Source organism: Myodes glareolus, chromosome 16 (assembly GCF_982192425.1).
Source record: "Myodes glareolus chromosome 16, mMyoGla1.1, whole genome shotgun sequence".
NCBI classification, from domain to species: Eukaryota; Metazoa; Chordata; class Mammalia; order Rodentia; family Cricetidae; genus Myodes; species Myodes glareolus.
Window position 1 is genome coordinate 73,641,291 of NC_142041.1, and position 20,657 is coordinate 73,661,947.

General features: G+C 39.8%; 2 protein-coding genes across 2 annotated transcripts; one reads left to right on the forward strand and one right to left on the reverse strand.

Annotated features, from left to right (window-relative positions):
- The first annotated feature begins 387 nt into the window (after nucleotides 1-387).
- Nucleotides 388-15,980, forward strand: E2f5 (E2F transcription factor 5). Its single transcript, XM_085677399.2, has 8 exons — nucleotides 388-696; nucleotides 8,464-8,573; nucleotides 9,429-9,590; nucleotides 11,145-11,188; nucleotides 12,135-12,199; nucleotides 13,106-13,373; nucleotides 14,840-14,884; nucleotides 15,307-15,980. The coding sequence occupies exons 1-8, from the start codon at nucleotides 496-498 to the stop codon at nucleotides 15,414-15,416; spliced, it is 1,005 nt and encodes a 334-aa protein (XP_085533525.1). The 5' UTR covers nucleotides 388-495; the 3' UTR covers nucleotides 15,417-15,980.
- Rbis (ribosomal biogenesis factor) lies at nucleotides 15,969-20,350 on the reverse strand. Its single transcript, XM_048420149.2, has 4 exons — nucleotides 20,191-20,350; nucleotides 18,764-18,880; nucleotides 16,335-16,451; nucleotides 15,969-16,078 (listed from the first exon to the last, which is right to left on the reverse strand). Exons 2-4 carry the CDS (start codon nucleotides 18,875-18,877, stop codon nucleotides 16,016-16,018), a joined length of 294 nt encoding a protein of 97 aa, XP_048276106.1. The 5' UTR covers nucleotides 18,878-18,880; nucleotides 20,191-20,350; the 3' UTR covers nucleotides 15,969-16,015.
- Nucleotides 20,351-20,657: the final 307 nt, after the last annotated feature.

Sequence of the window (20,657 nt, forward strand, 5' to 3'; positions counted from 1 at the left end):
TCACTGTCCCTTCGTAGTTTAGGGTATCACTAAGCACAAGATGCTGCGAGTTGCCCAAATAATATGATTACTGGAAAACAAATATATAATTTGCTTTTTAAAGGCAGGTACGGCAAGAGTTGGGAATCCAGCCTTCAACAGGCGTTGGAAAGGCTGAGGATTCATGTGGCGTTCTATTCCCGAGAAATGAGTCTTAACACTTGCACCTGATGTAAGTGTGAAAGAGACTCCACAGACCCTGAGCGGGGCCCGAGTCCCCGCCCCTCCGCGGAGAGTGCGTTTCCAAGCAACGCCGGCGGCGTCACTTCCTGCCATTTAAACTCTGGCCCACCCTCGAGGCGCCGGCCGCTCGCCCGAGTCCGCGCGCTCTCTGTGGTGCGCGCGCGCGCTTCTCGGCTCCCGGCGGCTAGTGGACGCGAGGGCGCCGAGGGCCGGGAGCGGAGTCCGAGCTCTTCGTCTGCTCGGCGGCAGAGCGGCTCCCGGCGGGCGGCGGCGATGGCGGCGGCGGAGCCCACGAGCTCTGCCCAGCCCACGCCGCAAACCCAGGCCCAGCCGCCGCCGCCGCCGCCTGGGGCGCCGTCCTCGCAGCCGCCCGCGGCGCTCAGCAGCCGGCACGAGAAGAGCCTGGGGCTGCTCACCACCAAGTTCGTGTCTTTGCTGCAGGAGGCGCAGGACGGCGTCTTGGATCTCAAAGCGGTGAGCGGGGGCGGGGACGTGGCGTCAGGTCGACCGGGACGCGGTGGGGGTGCAGGATGCGGGGCCCCACCGGCGGGTAGGCGCGCGGCCCTGCCCACAAAGAGCACCCAGGAATTGGCGCTTTGCTCTGGACTCACTCCAGGTTGGTTTGATGTTGGAAACGGACGCCTTAATGGACCGCTCTATAGGACTTTATTTCTGTTTGAAGAACTTTCCTGCTAGTTCTTCCGAATGAAAGAAAAACGAGAAAACTTCCACACCTCGCCGCTAAAATAATAGTTTTTAGAAGGGGAAACTCTTCATCGACAGTTAGGAAGTGAGATTGGCTTTGTTGACATAATTTGGAATTTTCCGGGTTTCTAGATGTGAGATTTGCTGTCGCACGGAGAGTTTTGTGACTTATAGACTAAGCGGTGGAATTGTTTAGTAAACTTTATGTGGTTTTATTACAATGTTTGCTTTGTTCTTTGCTACGGTTCAGGCTTTTTCAAAAAAAAAAAAAACGTTCATCAAAAGCTGTTCAGTCATACAGTGATTTAACCGTTCCTGGCAGGACTTGGAAGGATTCCACAGCGCGGGGGGGGGAGGGGTATGTGATCATGTGAATTAAAATCCAGCCAGTATACTGAGGTTAAGAAAGAGCCATTACTTTAAAAAAACAAACAAAATTGCTAAGGCGTCTACAATCACAGAGGACCGCCTATGTGACTCCTTTACCTGGCTGTATTGGGAAAACTCGCAGCACCCAGGGACTAAGTACTATGCCACCTTCCTGGCTTGGAGCGGTTACCATCCTCACTTCTGTGCCCAAGCCACGGAAAAAGTGTCCGAGCTGGAGAAGTTTGCTGTCCAGAACTCTCCTAAGTGCCTTTCTCTTGTGGTCCAGTGGGAGGCACTGGATTGTTTGCTCTGAAATTGCCCCCTCTTTCGTGTGGGTAGATGCCAGTAGACTTCCCTTCTTGTTTGGAAATATTATTCCTGGGATTTTTTTGGGGGGGGGGGACTTTTGAAAATTCTCATTCAAAATTCATCTGTATTCTCATTCAGATTCTCTCTCTCTTTCCCTCTCCTCGCCCCTTTTCTTCCCCTTCTCTCTCCCTCCCCCCTCCCCTTTTCGCCTCAATCTTTTTCCCTCCTTAAAAGTACTTTAATGGGCATCTACAGTATTCAGGTTGAAATGAATTAAAATGGTATGGTTTCCAATTTCACTGACAGTAATGAGGGCAGCAGAAAAACCACTGAAGTTACAAATCCCCATTGAAATCTGCTCTTCAGAATTAAATTCAGCTGTAGCCAGTGACTGTCAATATTAAAAAATAAAATAAAATAAAAAGTCGGAAATCCCGGGACTTTCTGGGTAAAATGGGGGTTTGATGGTTCATCCTGAAACATGCTCAAAACTCAGAACAAGATGTCTTCCCTTCCAGACTTGGTTATTTGGCTTCCTTCACCTGGATGGCAGCAGGTTCAGGCATCAAATAGCAGTTTGATATGCAAGAATCCTATTTTGGTTATCTTGGATCTGTCCTAAAGGAATGTTCAGATTACTGTAATGATGTAGGGTTAATGATTTATAGAGACCAGTGTATTTTATTCTGTTTCCTAGGTAGAAAAACATTTTATTTATACATACATTTCATATTTATAAATATATATAAAATATGCAGGACAACTTACAGTGAGGCATTCCTAGTGATGCTTCTCATAGTACATCATGAAATATCATTAAGATATCGTAACAATATATGTTGATGATGGTCTTGTACTGATATTAAATTTCTGTCTAAAAAATTTAAAACACATTCTTTATTATTTTTTATTCTAACTCTAAGGAAAGAACATTTTTCTGTATAAGCCATTGATCCAGGCTTTGCATCTATTTTTTTAATTAATAAAAGAATTCAATTTTGTGAAAAATCAGAAATATAAAAATATACTAACTTTCCCCTCAAATATCCTGAGTGACTGTAAAATATTGAGGACTGTGTAAATCGTCCTGCCCCAGTGTGAGCCTAATACACAAACTTAGGGAAGTTCTGGGTTAGGTCTGCCAAATGAGAGTGAGCATTAGAAGCTAGGCTTCTAATTTCTGTGCTGTACTGCCTTTCTAGTAGTACTTAGAAATGAACTTAAGTTTTCATATGTCTCTGTGAATCTTTCTGGAAAGAAAAATGCATCATTTTACTCCTACGGTAGGCAGTGGGCATCTGTCTGCACAAGAGGGCACTGATGGCAGATTCTGTAGAGATAGATTAAACTAATGTTTTCTTTTTCTGTAGCTTAGTAATTGAACAAGAGTGTGGGTGGGTGTTCTGAAAGTTCCTTTTCACTATACTTTACAGATGGAGTTTCTATATTTTATTTAACATCTTTGTGCTGTCTTGATCTTTGCATACATAATCTGGATTGTGTAGGTTGTGTATTGTGTAACCTAAGTTACAGTTACCTGAATGACACCTAAATATTGGTGCATTCTTTCCCCGATCCAGACACATACGCAACAATTGACCAAACTGATACACCCTAGATGAGACATAATTCATCCACAGGCTCTGGTAGGTAACAAGGTTTCTGAGGTAGTTGACATAGGGAGGTATGCATGAAACATTTCAAGAATTCAAAGCTTGCTTGAGGTTTCTCAGGACAACATCATTCCTGGATATTGCTATGCCTGCAGAATAGAAAGTGGGGTGTGGGATAGGATGTATTTGTAGAATCTATGTTCATGTCAGTGTTACTCTAATAGTCAAAAGATGGGTAACTCAGATGTCTTTCAATGGGTATTCAATTGGGATATGCAGGCCCAGTGAGGGACTTTCTGCTTTAGAAATTCTGACATATACAGCGAAGGTGATCCTTGAGGACTTTATACTGAGTAAACAGATAAATGCTGTATAATCCTTTTCCTTAATTTTTATTTTATGTGTATGAGTGTTTTGCCTGCATGTATGTCTGTACTACATGTGTGTATGGAGCCTGCAGATGACAGAAAAAGGCATCTGATTCCCTGAAATTGGAGTTACAGATGAGGTGAGAGCCATTCCATGGAACTAAACATAGGTCCTCTTGAAGAGCAGCCAGTACTCTTACATTAAGTGCTGATCCATCTCTCCAGACCCTGTTGTATGATTTTTATTTGAAGTATTTAAGAGTACTCAAATTCTTAGAAACAAAGCAGGAGAATGCCTGCCAGAAGATATGGCAGTATAGAACAAAAATTCTGTAATTGATAATGGGATTAGGCTGAATAGTCAAAACTTGTCAAAACTCTTAGTGCCCCCCCCCACCCTATTCATTAATATGGAACCACATTTGAGGGAAATTTCATAAAAAGAAGGTTGAGTTAAATGACATTATCAAGGTGTGCCCTAATTAAACCTCATCAGTGTCCTGTGACAGCAAACTTGGATACACAGGACCTGCAGGACAGTAGGACAGTTCACACATAGAGTAGAACAAAGCAGGAGGGAGGGAGGGCAGTGGGACGGGGCGTCAAATAAGAACAGGTCCCAGTGTACCAGCCAAACCTTTGTATGCCAGCCAAAATAATAATTACAAAGAAGGATTTTCAAACTATGCAATTAGTGGGCACAGTCAGATTTCGATTCATAGATTTCAGAGGATCACTATGATTTTCCTAGTTATATAGACACTATCAAATACCTTTATTCTCCTTGATTATTCTTTGGTGACTTGTGTAAGAAAAGAACTTCCTTTTTAAAAGCTTTTAAAGATTTGATTAAAAATAGCATCAGAAAAATATTCAAGGTTTGTATATTTCGAAATAGTACAGTAGCAGTCAGAGTAGCCAAGCACAGAGGGTGTTCTTAGGTGCAGTTTCTTTGGGCAGAGCACTGATGCCAATTGAAACACTTACTGTGTAAATAAATGGTGCTGCAGGAGGGGCCTTCTGCTCTTCGTGTCAGCATTTCTTGGTATTTCATTTCCTTGTTGATTTACGGACCCTACAAGCCTGTTAGGAATATTTTCCTAATGTGAGCTCTCTGCAAATTCCCAATCAAGCCAAATCAAAACAAGCAAAATTAAGGATATCCAGGTTTAATGGGAGTTCTGCACTCTCGGGTGACCCCAGGGAGGAAGAAAAGGAGACCACGTGTTCCTCTTTTGGGAGTTCCCTTAAACATTCTTGGGAGTGGTCCTGACCTACCCCCCTGGCCTGCTGGGATATGGAGTCCAGACCAATACAAACTCTCAGGCCTGGAGGCTAGGATAGATGCAAGGGGTTGGGGGTCTATGCTCCCAACTTAACAAAGCCCATTGGAAACAGAATGTTTTTGCTCTCACCTTGCATACTCCCCTTTCTTCCCAGTTTCATAGCATTTTTAACATTTATTTTTGTGCTAGGGATTTCACCTAGGGATCTGCACAGGTTTGGCAAGTGCAGTCGTTGTAGGTTTTGGATTACTATTTCTTTCTTTTCCTTCTTAGATTTATTTATTTGTACTATTGTTGTGCCTCGTGCGTATCTATGTGCACCACCTGCTTGCAGTGCCAGTGGAAGTCGGTAGAGACGTTGGTTCCTTGGAACTGGAGTTAGTTACACATGCTTGTGAGCCTCCATGTAGGAGCCAAACCCAGATCCTCTGGAAGAGCAACAAGTACTCTTCTTAACAGCGAGGCCATTTCTTCAGTCCCTACAGCTTGATGCTTTAAACACCATTTTTTCCTCTCTTTTTTTATTTCTTTTTTATTACTTTATAAATAATACCAATCAAATTCCCACTTCCTCCCCTCCACCCACTTCCCTCCCACTCCCACACACAACCCTTCCCCTCAACTCCCTCCAGTCCTAAGAGAGGGCAAGGTACCCTGCCCTGTGGGAAGTCCAAGCTCCTCCCACACACACACATTCAGACTTGGGAAAGTATGCATCCAAAGAGAATAGGATCAAAAAGCCAGTACATGCAATAGAGACAAATCCCAGTGCCATTATCATTGGCCCCTCAGTGTGCCCCAATTGTCAGCCACATTCAGAGGGTCCAGTTTGATCCCATGCTAGTTCAGTCCAAGTCCAGCTGGAGTTGGTGAGCTCCCCAATTAGCTCAAGCACACTGTCTGAATGGGTGAACCAACCCCTCGTGGTCCTGACTTCATTGCTCATGTTCTCCCTCCTTCTGCTCTTCATCTGGGCCTTGGGAGCTCAGTCCAGTGCTCCTATGTGGGTCTCTGTCTCTGTCTCCATCCATCGCCAGACGAAGGTTCTGTGGTGATATCAGTCTGACTACGGGACAAGGCCAATTCCGGAACCCTCTCCTCTACTGCCCAGCGTCCTAGCTGGGGTCATCCCCATGGACTCCTGGGAATCCCTCCATAGACAAGCCTCTTGCCAACCCCAGAACGGCTCCCTCAATTAAGATATCTCCTTCCCTGCTCCCATATCCATACTTCCTCCACCTCAACCATCCCACTCTTCCAAGCTCTCCCCAACCCTTTCCTTCTCCCCTCTCCCCTTCCCTCTACCCCAGCCGCCCCCATGCTTCCAACTTTTGCCTGGCGATCTTGTCTACTTCCAATTTCCAGGAGTATCTATATATGTTTAAACACCATTTTATGAGATGCTATCTGCATAGATATAGTTAAGTATGTGTGAGTTTTTTTAATTTTCAGTAAGCAAGTAAGTGGAAATTAAAATTTCTGCTTTTCTGCCGTTATCAACCCCCTCATGGAACCTATAATGAAGTTTTACTTAAGTCACCTGTTAGGTCGAGCATATACTGAATTCATATGCCCAAATGATTTAGTCTTCTAAGTTGTATAAAATGTTTTGTCACAATTTTATTTTTTGAATATAGGACTAATGTAAAATTTTACCCATAATAGGTAAAGTAAAGATAGAATAATATCTTTAGTTTTATGGGCTTTGCTGAGTTATTGTGATGTTTACATTAAATAACATCTATAAAGTCCTGTTACCCTATTACTACAGGTTAAAATCAAGCATTTTACATATTAATTATAATGAGCTGTGTGTGAAATGCGGTAATAATTAAATTAAGGAAATAGATCAGCATAAAGTGCCATGTCTTGGGGTTTCTATTGATGTGAAGAGAGCCCATGGCAACTCTTTTGTGTATTTTGGGTTTTTCAAGACAAAGTTTGACTGCGTTAAGAGCCTGGGCTGGGAGCTCACTTTGTAGACCAGGCTGGCTTCAAACTCACAGAGATCTGCTTGCCTCTGCCTCCTGGGTGCTGCTATTAAAGGCATGCGCCACCACCTCTTGGTCTGTGGCAGCTCTTATAGAGAAAAACAGTTCAGAGGCTCAGTCCGTTATTATCATGGTAGGACATGCCATTCACATTGATTTCCTTTCCTCTGTTTTCTTCTAAGACTCTTCTGATAGCAAACAGAGAAGACATTTTGTAGTATGAAGTCTAATTATCCCTGTGCTCAAAACTGCCTAGTGGCTTTCCATGTCCCTGGAATTAAAGGCTGATACCTTCACAATGTCCCAGAAGGTCTGTTGTCTCTCTCTTAGTGCTACCAGAAACCACACCCATAGATTCTCGCCTACAGAAATGCTCACACATGAGCTGAACAAGGAGGACACCAGCAAATATGCCAAAACAGACAGGGAAAAGCCAGTGAGGCCTCATCCCCACACAAAGAACTATAGGCAAGTGAGGAAAGTTGGGAGCAAGAGAGGTGGTTCTCCCTAGGGAAGAGCAATCCAATTGGTTGTCCAGTGGCAAGTTGTCAGTTCTGAACACGGAATGTATGTATGTATGTATGTATGTATGTATGTATGTATGTAAATGATTGACTGTGATTGGGACATATAAGTCAAATATTTCCTCCCATTGCTTTTCATGATGGTGTCTTGTCACAACAGTAGAAACCCTAATTAAGATAGGTGAGTGAGTCAAGCAAGTAGTGATGACCTGCGAGAGCTGGTAAACATGTCTTAGGCTGCTAAATCACATTTGTTAATATAGAATATGTGCTGGCAATTGTCAGGAGGGCCATTTAACTACTATTTCATTAGTACCATGATTGTATAGTGGCACCTTCCATTACTGATTGAGGCTGTTGACTCTGAACACAGCTACTGAGTAGCCTCTTTTCTGAAGTTCTTTCTCAGTGGGGAGCTGATCACAGGAACTCCTGCGTCTTCATAATGTTCATTCGGGTTCATCATGATAGGATTTGTGTTTCTCTTACCTTGTAGGAAAGAAACCACCATGCTTTTTTTAAAAAAAAAAAATAATTGCTAGAAACTCCGCTATGTTAAAGCTTTTTATTTCTTGTTGATTTAATAGTGTTGGGGTAGAAAAATTCATCCATGCAATAAAGCTTTTAAAACACAAATCATTATTTAAAAAATTTACAATTTTTGCATATAATGCTGACTCCCTTTATTCCTTAATTATCAAAAGGCCCAAATACATAAGAGTAAGGCTGTCTTTTGATGAGATTCTTATAGAAAGTGAAAAACTTAACAATTAGTAATTCCTCCTCAGCTTAGTCTGTGAGGTGAAAAAAATTACTACCGTGTTGTTTTATTGGTATAGGGCTTATGTTGTGACAGTATTTTTCTTTAACATCTTCTACTGTTTAGATGGAATAATTTCTCTGGTATTTGCAAAGTCTGGGAAATGCTTCAAATATATCTAGTTAATGTTCTCAAGAGACTGAGTGGGTCATATTTGGGATTAGACTCTAATTAGACTGTTTTGACTTTGACAATCATCTCTCTCTCTGGCTTTATATATCCATGATACTTTCTTTGTTCTTTTTGTCCTAAACAGGCTGCAGATACTTTGGCTGTAAGGCAAAAGCGAAGAATATATGATATCACCAACGTCTTAGAAGGAATTGATCTAATTGAAAAAAAATCAAAGAATAGTATCCAGTGGAAGTAAGTCACAAAGCCTACCCAAACCAATACGAGGTAGAAAATGAACTTCAGAGCTTTCTTTTTCACAGATGTTCAATTTTAGCCGACTAATCACATCAGACTTCTACCCCAAGGGTAGACTCTCTGGACTTGCCTATCTGTCCATTATATGTTGGATGCTTCCTTCCTCTCTCCACTGTTTCATGTATTAGCTATGACATGACTGTGTGCTTCTGACAAGTACATTCTGCTTTTAGAATACTTTCCTTGGCCTTAGTCTTTTGTTTTGTTAGAATTCTGCCCCCAAACCAGATATAGTTATCTTCACCAGCACCTCAGGAGACTAACTGTTCAGCTTTGATGTGATTTTGGCCCCTCAGTCACTAGATTGGCCTTCCAGTGTTCCACTAGATTTTTCCAGGTGTTAAAAAGGCATTCTAGCATATACTTAAAATTTCCAAGACATATTTCTTGTCATTAATTTTTTGTATTATTCAAAAGTTTTTTGGTTTTTAAGATTTACTTATGTGCATTTGGTATTTTGACTGCATGTAAGTCTGTGTGAGGATGCCAGATTTCTTGAAATTAGAGTGACAGACAGTTGTTAGCTCCTATGTGGGTGTTGGGAATTGAATCCCGGGTCCTCTGAAAGAACAGCCTTTAACTGCTGTGAGTCATCTCTGTAGTCCCCTTTCAGATTTCCTAAGCAAGTACGTTTAGAGCTTTGATGATTAAATTTTGTAAGGATTTTAATGTGTGGTTTTCAGAAGAATGTAAACGCATTTGGTTAACCTATAAGTCAATTTTATTACTATAAAATTAAATGATATTAAATGGGTGTCTGATCCTGTGAGTATTTATTCTCATGCTTTTAAGGGGTGTAGGCGCTGGCTGTAATACTAAAGAAGTTATAGATAGATTAAGATTTCTTAAAGCTGAAATTGAAGATCTAGAATTGAAGGAAAGAGAACTCGACCAGCAGAAACTGTGGCTGCAACAAAGCATCAAAAATGTGATGGAAGACTCCATTAATAACAGATATCCTTCTGAGTAAGTTATTAATCATATAGCACAAAATGTATATATGTAGTACATCTTTAGTACTCAAATCAGTTGTCTGGTGCTTAAGCAACTAAGTTTTACAAATAAATATAACATCTTATAGCTCTCTAATATCAGACTGGTATTTTAAAAATACTATCATTTTAAGTTGTATGGTATTAACATCCTTGTACTGAGGGGAAAAGATACATGTTCTCTCAGCATATGACTGGCAGGATGCAGTATTGTAGCTTAGTACAGGGGTCTGAATATTATTGCTAAGTATATAAGGTACTTTAAATAATTATGTTCAGTTCTAGGGCAGTAAAACTCAGCAGCTTTCAGTTTTGAAAAACTAATTTTTTAAGGAATATCATAAGTTTACAGTCCTTGATGTTTCTTCCTAATACTAACCCAAGACTGGTTTCCCCTACTTCATAAAGGGATGTTAATGCCATAGGCTATATGTTCCTTTCACATCACTGTCTATGCTTAGGGACCTTGGAGATCTCTTGTGCTTGTCTTCCTTTGCAGCTAACCCTCCCACACACCTCACAGAAATAGTTCAGTAATGTATACAATATATTCATGTTGTCGTGTTACTTTTGTGTGGGAGTTAGAGCTCCATAATCACGTGAGAACAATGGGAATTTTCAAGCTGTATCCCATGGAAACCGAAGATTTGGAAACTATTTAAGTGATCTAGAATTTGTTGCCCTGCTTTTTATAGCTTAACAAGTGTCTAAACTATGACTGTACATACACTATATAACTTATAGTGGTGATTTTTGATGTGTCAAAAATATATCTGTCTGGGAAAAGGATGCCCTACATTTAGCCAATTCTTAAAAATGACAAGGGCTTAGCCAGGAGTGAAGTTGTAGTCTTAGACCATACATCTGGCCCATACACCCAGGAGGCAATATTCCTTCTACTTCATCATCCCAGGACTAGGAAAAGCAACCTGGGATCTTATAGGAAAGAGTTGGTCAAAATTATTCAAACTAACCAATTCTGAAGTGTTTCTGTTTCTCCTTCCCTGCCTTACTTTTCATATGAAGGCCCAAACAAAGATTCTGGACTAATGCTTTGTTTATCTTCTAAACTCACTGCTCTGTTTCCCATATGGTCTATGACACTTCTGTCTTTAGGAACTATGAGTGTAATATATTTTGTTTGCCAGAGCCTCCTCTCTTTTGTGGCCATGCAACTCAAAAAAAGAGAAGCAGCCTGTATGGCCGCTCTTCACTCACAGTGATTATGCTCTTTCCCATCCATTCTCCATGCACACACACCCTTAGTATATGTGCCATTTTGCATCATAACCCAAAAGTCCTCAGATGTTACAAACCAGAATGACTACTTATTAAAGCAACATGTAGAAACTCTGCCTACAGACTTTTGATTGTCTTTGTCTTTCTAAGGACTTGCACTTTTTGTCTGACCGTGTTATAGTGCCTTCATTCATTCGATTTCAATTTGGACTTCAGATTTATTAACAAGTGTATAGGCCCTGATAGAAATGTTGTTCCTTAACTCTTATGACAGTACGTTTTCTTATGTAACTCACGAAGACATCTGCGATTGCTTTAATGGTGAGTACTGTTAGCCTTTTCTTACATTCTTCCATTTGTTTATTTGGTTTCTTGAGACAGGATTTCTTTGTGTAGCCCTGGCTGTCCTCTGATTTAGACATCCACCTGCCTGTGCCTCCCAGGTGCTAGGATTAAAGGCACAAGCCACTGCATTCTTCCTTTGAACAACCTGTTGACTGTAGTTTCTTACAATTCCCCCCATACACTCATCCTGTCAGTATTTTTAGGAGTTGTGCATGTTGTCTTTCTCTGTAGTCGTGGGTTGACAGGCTGCTTACATATCTGTTTTCATGGCCGTAACCTTTTTCACAGCTTTTACTTTATGTGTGGGAGGGCACAGGAGCCAAGGGATGAGGAACTTAAATGAGCAGGATTTAGCAGACTTTTCAAGGTTCCAGGAGCATGGGATCTTGAAGCATAAGCATGTTTCATGAAACTGTATATAACAGATACTAGTCACAGGTAGGACCCAGGGAAACTCTTGAGGAAAGTTAGGTGAATCTGTTTCATAGTGAGGCCTCAATGTCCCTATATAGTTAAGTATGACCTTCTGATCCCTCCTGCCTCTTCCTCTTTGGTGCTGGGTTATAGCCATTGTGCCATCACTGCTGATTTTTGCAATGTTTGGGATAGACCCCAGGGCATTTTAGTAGACAGGCACTCTGACTACTGAGCTACACATCTAGCTGCTTTTTTATTTAATTTCTGATAGATTTTCAAGTGGACCTAGAACTAGCCTAGAACTCACTGTGTAACAAAGGTTAGCCGTGAATTCTTAATTCCCAAAGGCTGGGATTAAAAACATGCATGTACCAGGACACCTGGTAGCCTGGTAGTAAATCCACACTTTTTTGACTTTTCTCATTCTCACCACATCTTTTATGAACTATGGCATTGCATTTCTATGGTTAAATACTTATCATTTTATTTTATTTTATTTTGCCAGGTGATACACTGTTGGCCATTCAGGCTCCTTCTGGTACACAGCTTGAAGTACCTATTCCAGAAATGGTATGTAGCACAGCTTTTATACAAGTGAAAAAATAATTCTGTTGTCTCAAGAGAGGCAAATGTATTTTCTTGAGGTAAACAAGAACAAATAGTGTGTGGACACTTTTGAATTATTGGTATTAATTGGAATTAAGAATTAATTATTGGTATCTGAAAGCACTGACACCTAAATTTGGGTGCCTTCAATACTGTGGTAAAAGTAGCTGAATGAATCTATACTTCTCCCCTGTTCTCACAGTATTTAGGAATTTACATTATTGTATTTTAAAGCTTTAAGAAACAAATTGCCTTTTGGAAAAGGAAGAACTTTGTATCTATGTAGGAAGTCAAGTCCAGTTGTCTTTTGATTAATGGGTGGAAAAGTTTTGGTTTCTGAAATTTGCAAATTTAAACAGGATGTTTAGATAACCACAGTCATGGTAGCTTACTCCAGAAGATTGGAGTTTCATGCATGTGGACACTTTGTAGAACATTACTGAGCACAACTAAGTAACATTACAGACAGTGAAACAGATGGTGGTGTAGAAACTGAGTTTTAAAACCAACCTGGACTACACAGTGAATCTGTCAAGTAAAGATGAGAGGGAGGGATGGAAAAGAAGTGAAAGGGAAGGAAACAAAAGCAAAAGGAAAAAATGGGGCAGGGAAGGAGAGAAAAACGGGACAAATTGTTTAGAATTCAACCTGTTTGATGGTACCATTTTAGCAATGCTTACCTTTTAGGGGCAAGTGACTTAGAGACCTTAATATTACATTCTACTTGGGTCTTTTCTCCAGTGTTGCAACCTAGTGGCTTTGTCATGTGAGTTTAGTTGTTAGATCCTAATGATTTTGCCTTTGTTTTAATGGTTTATGTTAACTAGCAATGATAATACTCATTTGTTTATGCCCAATGACTTTATAAAGGGCCAGAATGGACAAAAGAAATACCAGATTAATTTAAAGAGTCACTCAGGACCTATCCATGTGCTGCTTATAAACAAAGAGTCCAGTTCATCTAAGCCGGTGGTTTTTCCTGTCCCCCCACCTGATGACCTCACACAGTCTTCATCCCAGTCCCCAACATCAGGGACTCCACAGAAATCCACCATGGCTGCTCAGAACCTGCCAGAGCAGCAAGTTTCTGAAAGAAGCCAGAGTTTCCAGCAGATACCAGCTACAGAAATATCTTCAGGTTGGTAGAAAGCCCTTGATCTAAAAATTTATCAATAAATAAATAAATTATTATTATTATTATAAATAAATTTATATTTATTTAAAAATAATCTAGCTTTTATCTGAGGCAAAATATGCTTATTTGATGTTTTAATTTAGTGTCCTCTATAGTCTATAAATCTAGCACTAGAATATTTATTATAAGGAAGATTTTGAAGCAGACCCTGTCTTTCTATAATATGTATGTGTGTATGCATATGTATATGCATTTTGAGGGAAAGAACCCATAAGGAATACTTAACCACTTTTACTGAAAACTTCACACACTGGTGCAGAATTGAACAGTATGTCACGATCAACAGTTTTGTACATACTCCTGCCACAGGCAATTTCAAGCTACCCACCTGAATCACTGATCTGTCAATAGTAGCCAAGGTGTCATATGAGATACATATTTGTATGCATGTATGTGTTTATGCACATTACAGGAATATCTAATCGGTAGCAGTGTTTAGACTATATAGAACTTTTTTTTCTGAACAAATAACAGAAGTCACTGCAGATATTAAAAGCTGTGTTATATAATGTGTATTGTTTGCTAATGGGATATTGCTTCTAATCCTAAATTTTACAATCAGTAACAGTGAAACTAGAGTTTTAATTGGACATGGGTTTGTTTTAGCTTTGTGTTGCATTCATACATCTCGCCTCTCTATATAAGTTTATATACTATAGCTGAAGAGCTGCACAAAAGAAAGTATAGTGATGAAGAAAGTACTAATTAATTCCAATTTAATTGGAATATATGAGGTAAATAAATTATATATGTTTTAGCTTAAACTCAGTTGGTACCTTGGCTTCCAAAGAACATTTTAAAAAAATTTCTGTGTACCATTTGGTATAGTGAGAGGAGTTACTTGGGGACACATTAGAGGTTCAAAATATCAGATGAAAATGCTAGCTAATAAACCAGCTTTGTATGCGGGAAAGTAGACATTAGTTGTGCAGTGGTGATTATGAGGGTATGGTGACTTGGAAACTGCTTTTGGGAAGCAGAGGGTGGCATTTCAGGAGCTTTAGAGATTAAAGACAAGATGTTTGCAGTTTCCACAGCTGAGACAACCTAGGACTAGAATAGGGTGCAATGAGGGGGATAGAAAAGAGAAGTAATAAGCTGAAGAAATATTGTTTAAGCAAAGGAAAGTTTTGGTGTGTAAGATACGAAGATAAAAATTAACAGGAGAAATGAGGTGTTGTTGAGTGAGTCGAATTATACTCTTTACAAACTCAGTTTTAGAAGAATGGGCTCTTTTCCACTGTATCTTCAGTTTGCAAGTTTAAAGGCATTCCAAGAAAAGTAGTTTCTTATGAAATTGTCTTCCCAAAATGTGATGGTACTTTTAATTTGATTATGCCAATCAAACTAGTGATGTGACTACCACTATTGAAATGTAATTGCCTCTATCACATTTGTGTTTTCAACAGGGTCTATTAGTGGAGACATCATTGATGAACTGATGTCTTCTGATGGTAAGTAGTTGAAGATTTTACTACTGGATATACCTTACTATCCTAAAGAGTAAATGCCATGTGACTCAAGATTATAGTAGGCATCTTTTAGAATTTATATTTACTTGCGTTTTTAGGGAAAGAACCCAAAAAGAATACTTAACCACTTTCATTGAAAACTATTCACATACTGGCACAGGAGTAATTGAATAGTATGTCACATCAAGTAATTCCAAGCTGCCCACTGAATCACTAATATTGGCCATAGTGTTATATGAAATGTATACAATAATCATTAAAAAATCTGTTATGTATAGTACGGTAGTTAATCATTTCTCTGGGATTTAGTGTAAGTTTTTGATTCAGAATTCTGAGAAATTTTATGTTAATCATAACCCATGTAGAAACCAACTGTAACAATGAATCTTTTCCTTTTTTTGCAGTGTTTCCTCTCTTACGGCTTTCTCCTACCCCAGCAGATGACTACAACTTTAATTTAGATGACAATGAAGGAGTTTGTGATTTGTTTGATGTTCAGATACTAAATTATTAGATTCCATGGAAACTTGGGACTGTTATCTACCTCTAACTGTAACATTGTAGAATTCTTAATAACCTAAGTATTTAAAATTATGAATGTAACACCATTTTAGTTCACTGAGTCTGAAATATTCTTCACTAACATTTACTTCACAAAACTTAAAAGGGCTCTGACTGCTTCAGGGGGGATGATTAACTGCCTACCAGCATGTCCCTCCAGTGATTATATTCAATTTCTTTCAAAGCTGAATTCTGCTGTAACTTCTCCTGAGAGAAAAGGAGAAGGGCAAAACATTGCCCAGAAGATCTTATTTGTCTTTATATTTTTACTGCCACAAAGTTATATCTATGTGTCCTTCAGACATTCACTGCCACATATAAAGTGAAGGGCATCACTATTGAGTGAAGAGATTTTGTGAAGTGCCTTCTGTTTTAGCACTTTAAGTCTATCAGTTTGCTGACTTCTGACATTCTACTTTCCTAGAGTATAGGAAAGATCTGTTTATGTAGTTTATTTTTAAAATGTGCCAATGCCTGTACATTAACAAGATTAAAACAAATAAAGTTGTATAAAGCATTCAATTTATTGATCTTTGGGGGAATGTCACTGTGTTACAATTGAGCCATTAGTCTTGTTGCTTCATCAACATTAGCTGGTTCGTTTTCATGGTGCTTCTGAGGAAGCAAAGGGAAAAAAGTTAAAAACAAAAGCTAAAGTTTAAACAAAAGCAAACTAAACCGCCTTGAATATAAGCTGCTACCTAGTTTAATTCTTCTAGTTTACCTTTGGAAATAAATTATATTCACACTTCATGTTTGAGCCTGAATATGATCTAAAATGCTATATACACCAAAATGCCAGGTAAAAAAAATGCTTACACTTCAAGTGTGTTAGCTTTCAATATCTGTTATGAAACTAATTTCTACTTACCAGCTCCTTTTGCACAGACTTCAGAGAAAGACTTTTTGAAAAGCCTGCAAGTTCTTTCTGTATGTTTACAAAAGCTCTGTTCATTCTGTTGACTTTTTCATCATTCATAATGTTTATCTGTTAAAAAAAAGTTATACTCTCATAACTATTAAAGTACTGAGCTGTCTAAATGTCTTCTCAAACACCCTCTCCCACTCCTACCTGTCATGCATGTGGCAGACACACAGCTGAAAAAAAGTTTTTAAAAAGTCTATAAACTCTTGGCTCTACCAAACTGATAATTCACACAGAAACTACTGCTGGCTTTTTAGGAAATTTAGTCAGAAAGTTTGGATTTTTAAAATCATCAATTACATGGATTTGCCTCATGCTTGAGACAGATCAAAATCTGTGCTCTCGAGCTGGTTTCAGCAGCCACATCATGTGGCTCACAACTGCCTCTAGCCCATTCCTAGAGGATCTGACGTCTCTTCCAGAGTCTGCAGGCCCACATACGAGTAACAGATGATACACACAGACTTCTAGATTTTTATGTGACCAGTCCTGGCTATGGCGTTTAACTATCATTAATAAAGCAAGAAACCTGGATCAGATACTTTCAATCCTTTTGAAAACAACTCTTGAGCCCTTTTCTGGACACTTGTTTCCTATGTGCACTAGCCCTCGAGTCTGAACATAGAGAAGAAATGGTGTATTCAAAGCTGCTACCAGGATCTCTCCTTCAAAGCCTCCGGGCTCCTTTGTACCACATTCTTCATGAGAACACCAATACTTCCTATTATCACCCAGAAATACCACAATTATCTGCTGCTTTGTCAGAGTTCATAGACTCTGACCACTCTATATATGGAATCACTGTTTAGTGAGTTCAATATATCTAGTCTAATGGCCTCTTCCTCTCAAAGCCCTGTTCTGTGGGATCTTTCTAACAATGGACCCTCTGCTTCTACAAGACACCTTACACTCTACTTTTTCAAGTCACAGTAAAGTTCACTCAAAACCCTTTTTTCAATCCTCACAGTCCACCTTATCCCTTTATTAGTGTGGATTCCTACCAATCCTTTATATGCTTTTCTTTCTCTCTCTCATACTTTGACAAACTTTGCTCAGTAACCTGGCTAAACACAGTTGACCCAATTTGAGTCCACATCTTAAGCTGACTGAAGTCATAACTATCTGACTGGCTTCATTAAATTCACTGTCCCAAATTTCAATCACAATTTAAATGAGTTTAAATAAAATTTAATACAGCCACTTTCTGAAGAAATTATTTGATACTAACTTCAAGCAGGCTACCTACTTTCTCTGATCCTATCAGCTTATGTAAAAGTTCTAGTGTCTTAAGGCTCAATAAAGTGATATTCCTCAAATAGACTATGAACATGCTGCTGTCAGGTTTCCTATTTTAGTATTAGCTCTTTTTCATGCAGGTCTTTGCAACTACAAAGAAAACCCTGTGGAAAACTCACTCCAAACTCCGGTCTTACCCAACTTTACTTCCTTTATAATTATGAAATCATAAATCTCCTTTAGAAAATGTATTGCAGCCCTTGATAAAAGTCAGTTTTTAATGAACCTTTATAACAACTATTACATCCTAGAGAGCTGAATCACTTACTATTGAAGTTAGAAAACACTCTAAGAGTACACAATCTACTTAATCATAAAAACAATTTCTCATTTTTTTTGAAGTATAAGGATTTACCAAATTTTTTTATGTGTATGTATGTGGACCTGCATAAGGGAGATGTGCATACAGGAAGGCATAGAGACCAACAAAGGTTATCAGATCCCCTAGAACTGGAGTTAGTAAGTTGTGTGCCCCCATGGGATACTTGGAACTCAATCTTGTTCCTCTGCAAAAGCAGTAAATGCTCTTAATTGCTAATCCATCTCTCTAGCACTTTTTGTATTTTTCATTTTATAGGTTTTGATGGGGGAAGGGAGTTTCAAGACAATGTTTTCTCTGTGTAACCTTGGCTGTCCTAGAACTTGCTCTGTATACCACACTGGCCTCAAACTCCGAGATTCACGTGCCTCTGCTCCCAGAGCACTGGGATTAAACACAGGCAGCACCACAGCCTGGCTCCGTTTGATAGGCTGCCTGGTACTAGTTACCAAGCTGTTGCTGGACACTGGAAATCTCTGGTAGTGGAATCTCAAATCTACTTCAGAACTAGTAAGAACTGTCCTCCATACTGTTTAACAGTGACTTCTGTTAATGTTTTCTTGTTGATGTTGTTGTTAGTTTTTAACATCCCACCTTAAATTTATATTTTAAAAAGAAGGTTATCTTAATATTTGAAAAATAATCTTACCTAGTAAGAAAAGCTAAGAATTTCTGGTTTAAGTAACAAAACCCTATTGTTCACTAGTTTCTAAGTCCACTTTATAAACAATAAAGTCAGACATACTACTTAAATACTCACCTTCTTAAGATTAGTAGTAACTGGTTTTGCCTTGTTTTTAGCCTTGAAGGTTTTTTGGCTGGCTATATGAAATACATTCCTGGACTTCTGCCCTTTTAATTTGTTCTTGGCCATTGTCTAGAAAAGAAAAGGATTCAGACTGCTTATATTTTGAGGCACAAATAACATAAATTTTTAAGACCATCCTAGTTCTGATTATTTTTAAAATTGCTACATAAACATTTTGTGGTACAAATGAGGCACATACATCTCAATCTTTCTGTGTCCCCAGCACCAGGCCTGAGACACCCAGTATTTACTGACTGAATTTGGTACTGTCAACACACATAAGCAAAACTTTTTCTCTACAGCATCTTATAGTAGTAACTGGCAACAATTCTACGAGTTCACACACTAATATACTATCCTGGCTCCTATTACTATAGTTTTCTTCTCCTTTTTACTTTCTTCTCTCTCATACCCCATCAAAAACATTCCTCAATCTTGTACTTCCCTCCTCCCTCATATGCCTTCCAACAATTTCCTTGATAATTTATATAAAAATGTTTTTTACACTGAAGTCTTGTTTTCTTTGCTCAGGCTAAATGCGAATTTAAGCCATAACTTCTACCTTAGAAGTTTCTGCCAAATCTGTTTAAGAATTCATGTAAAGAATTTTTTAAATTTATTGAGCTTTTACTAGATATAGTCACTGGATTTAAGATTTTATGTGATTTAACTCAGTTATTCTTCACCACAATCCTTTTGTTATTCCCATTTTACAGATTAAAAAAATGATGCAAAGAGTTTGCCCAAGTTTAAGGGTTTGTCTTGTTTGTTCGTAAACACACACGCACACACACACAAACGGTTCGTGGTAGTGCACACCTTTAATCCCAGCTCTCGGGAGGAAGGGGCAGGCGGATCTCTTTAAACTCCAGGCCAGCCTGCAGCCAGGACTACACAAAGAAACCCTGTCTCGAAAAATCAATACGTACATACATACATACATACATACATACATACATACATACATACATACACACACACACAGTAGACAGTAGAAAATATATTATTACAGGAGTAAACAGTCGACAAAAAGCTAAACTGATTTACTAATCAGTAGTAAGTCTGAAGTAATAATCGATATTAGATTATTAGATATAACACAAAGAAATCAGCATAAAGCATACACAGGTGTAAAGGTGTAACACACTCGAATGACTAGATACGTTTTCTAAGCTAGAAAAAGAGCAGTTCGAGCACAGCAACAACCTAACTGAAGCCAGGGATTGGGAAAGCTGTGTGGTGAAGACACAGTCAAATCACAGGCAGCCTTCCAAGGGGCAGCCGCACGGTTTCGGTCCACAGCCCCGAGGAACAGGCAGAACAGAGCCATCGGCGCCGCTGTCTTTCACCCAAACCTTTCACCCCGGCCGCGGACAAACCTCGTAGGCGTCTCACCAAACCCCCAAATTCCACGCGGTCGTCCAGGCTCCCAGTGACACCATTCACTAACTCAGGACACAGGAAGTTCCCTGCAGAAGCGCCGGCGGCGTGAGCGCTTTCTACCGTAACCCCGCCCACTGCTAGGGCCACGCCGAGCGGGGCCACGCCCACCACGCACAGTACAGCTTCCTCTTAGCCCAGCCCTTCACTTTCGGCCCTCAGCGATAAGTCCCGCCCTTTCCCAGACGCCCCGCCCACACTGAGGGGCAGCCCTGAAAGGGAACCGGGAGCCATGGGGGTGGGGGGGGAGAGGCGTCAGTTGTGTACGGAGTTGTATTTAACGGACCGCACCGCGGTCGACCTTTCTCCCACGCACCGTGAGAGCCCCATCGCTAGTCTCACCGGCATTTGACCAGCAGGCGAGCCGGGGCGAGAGAGACAAAGCCGAAGTCGGGCAATCGAGCCT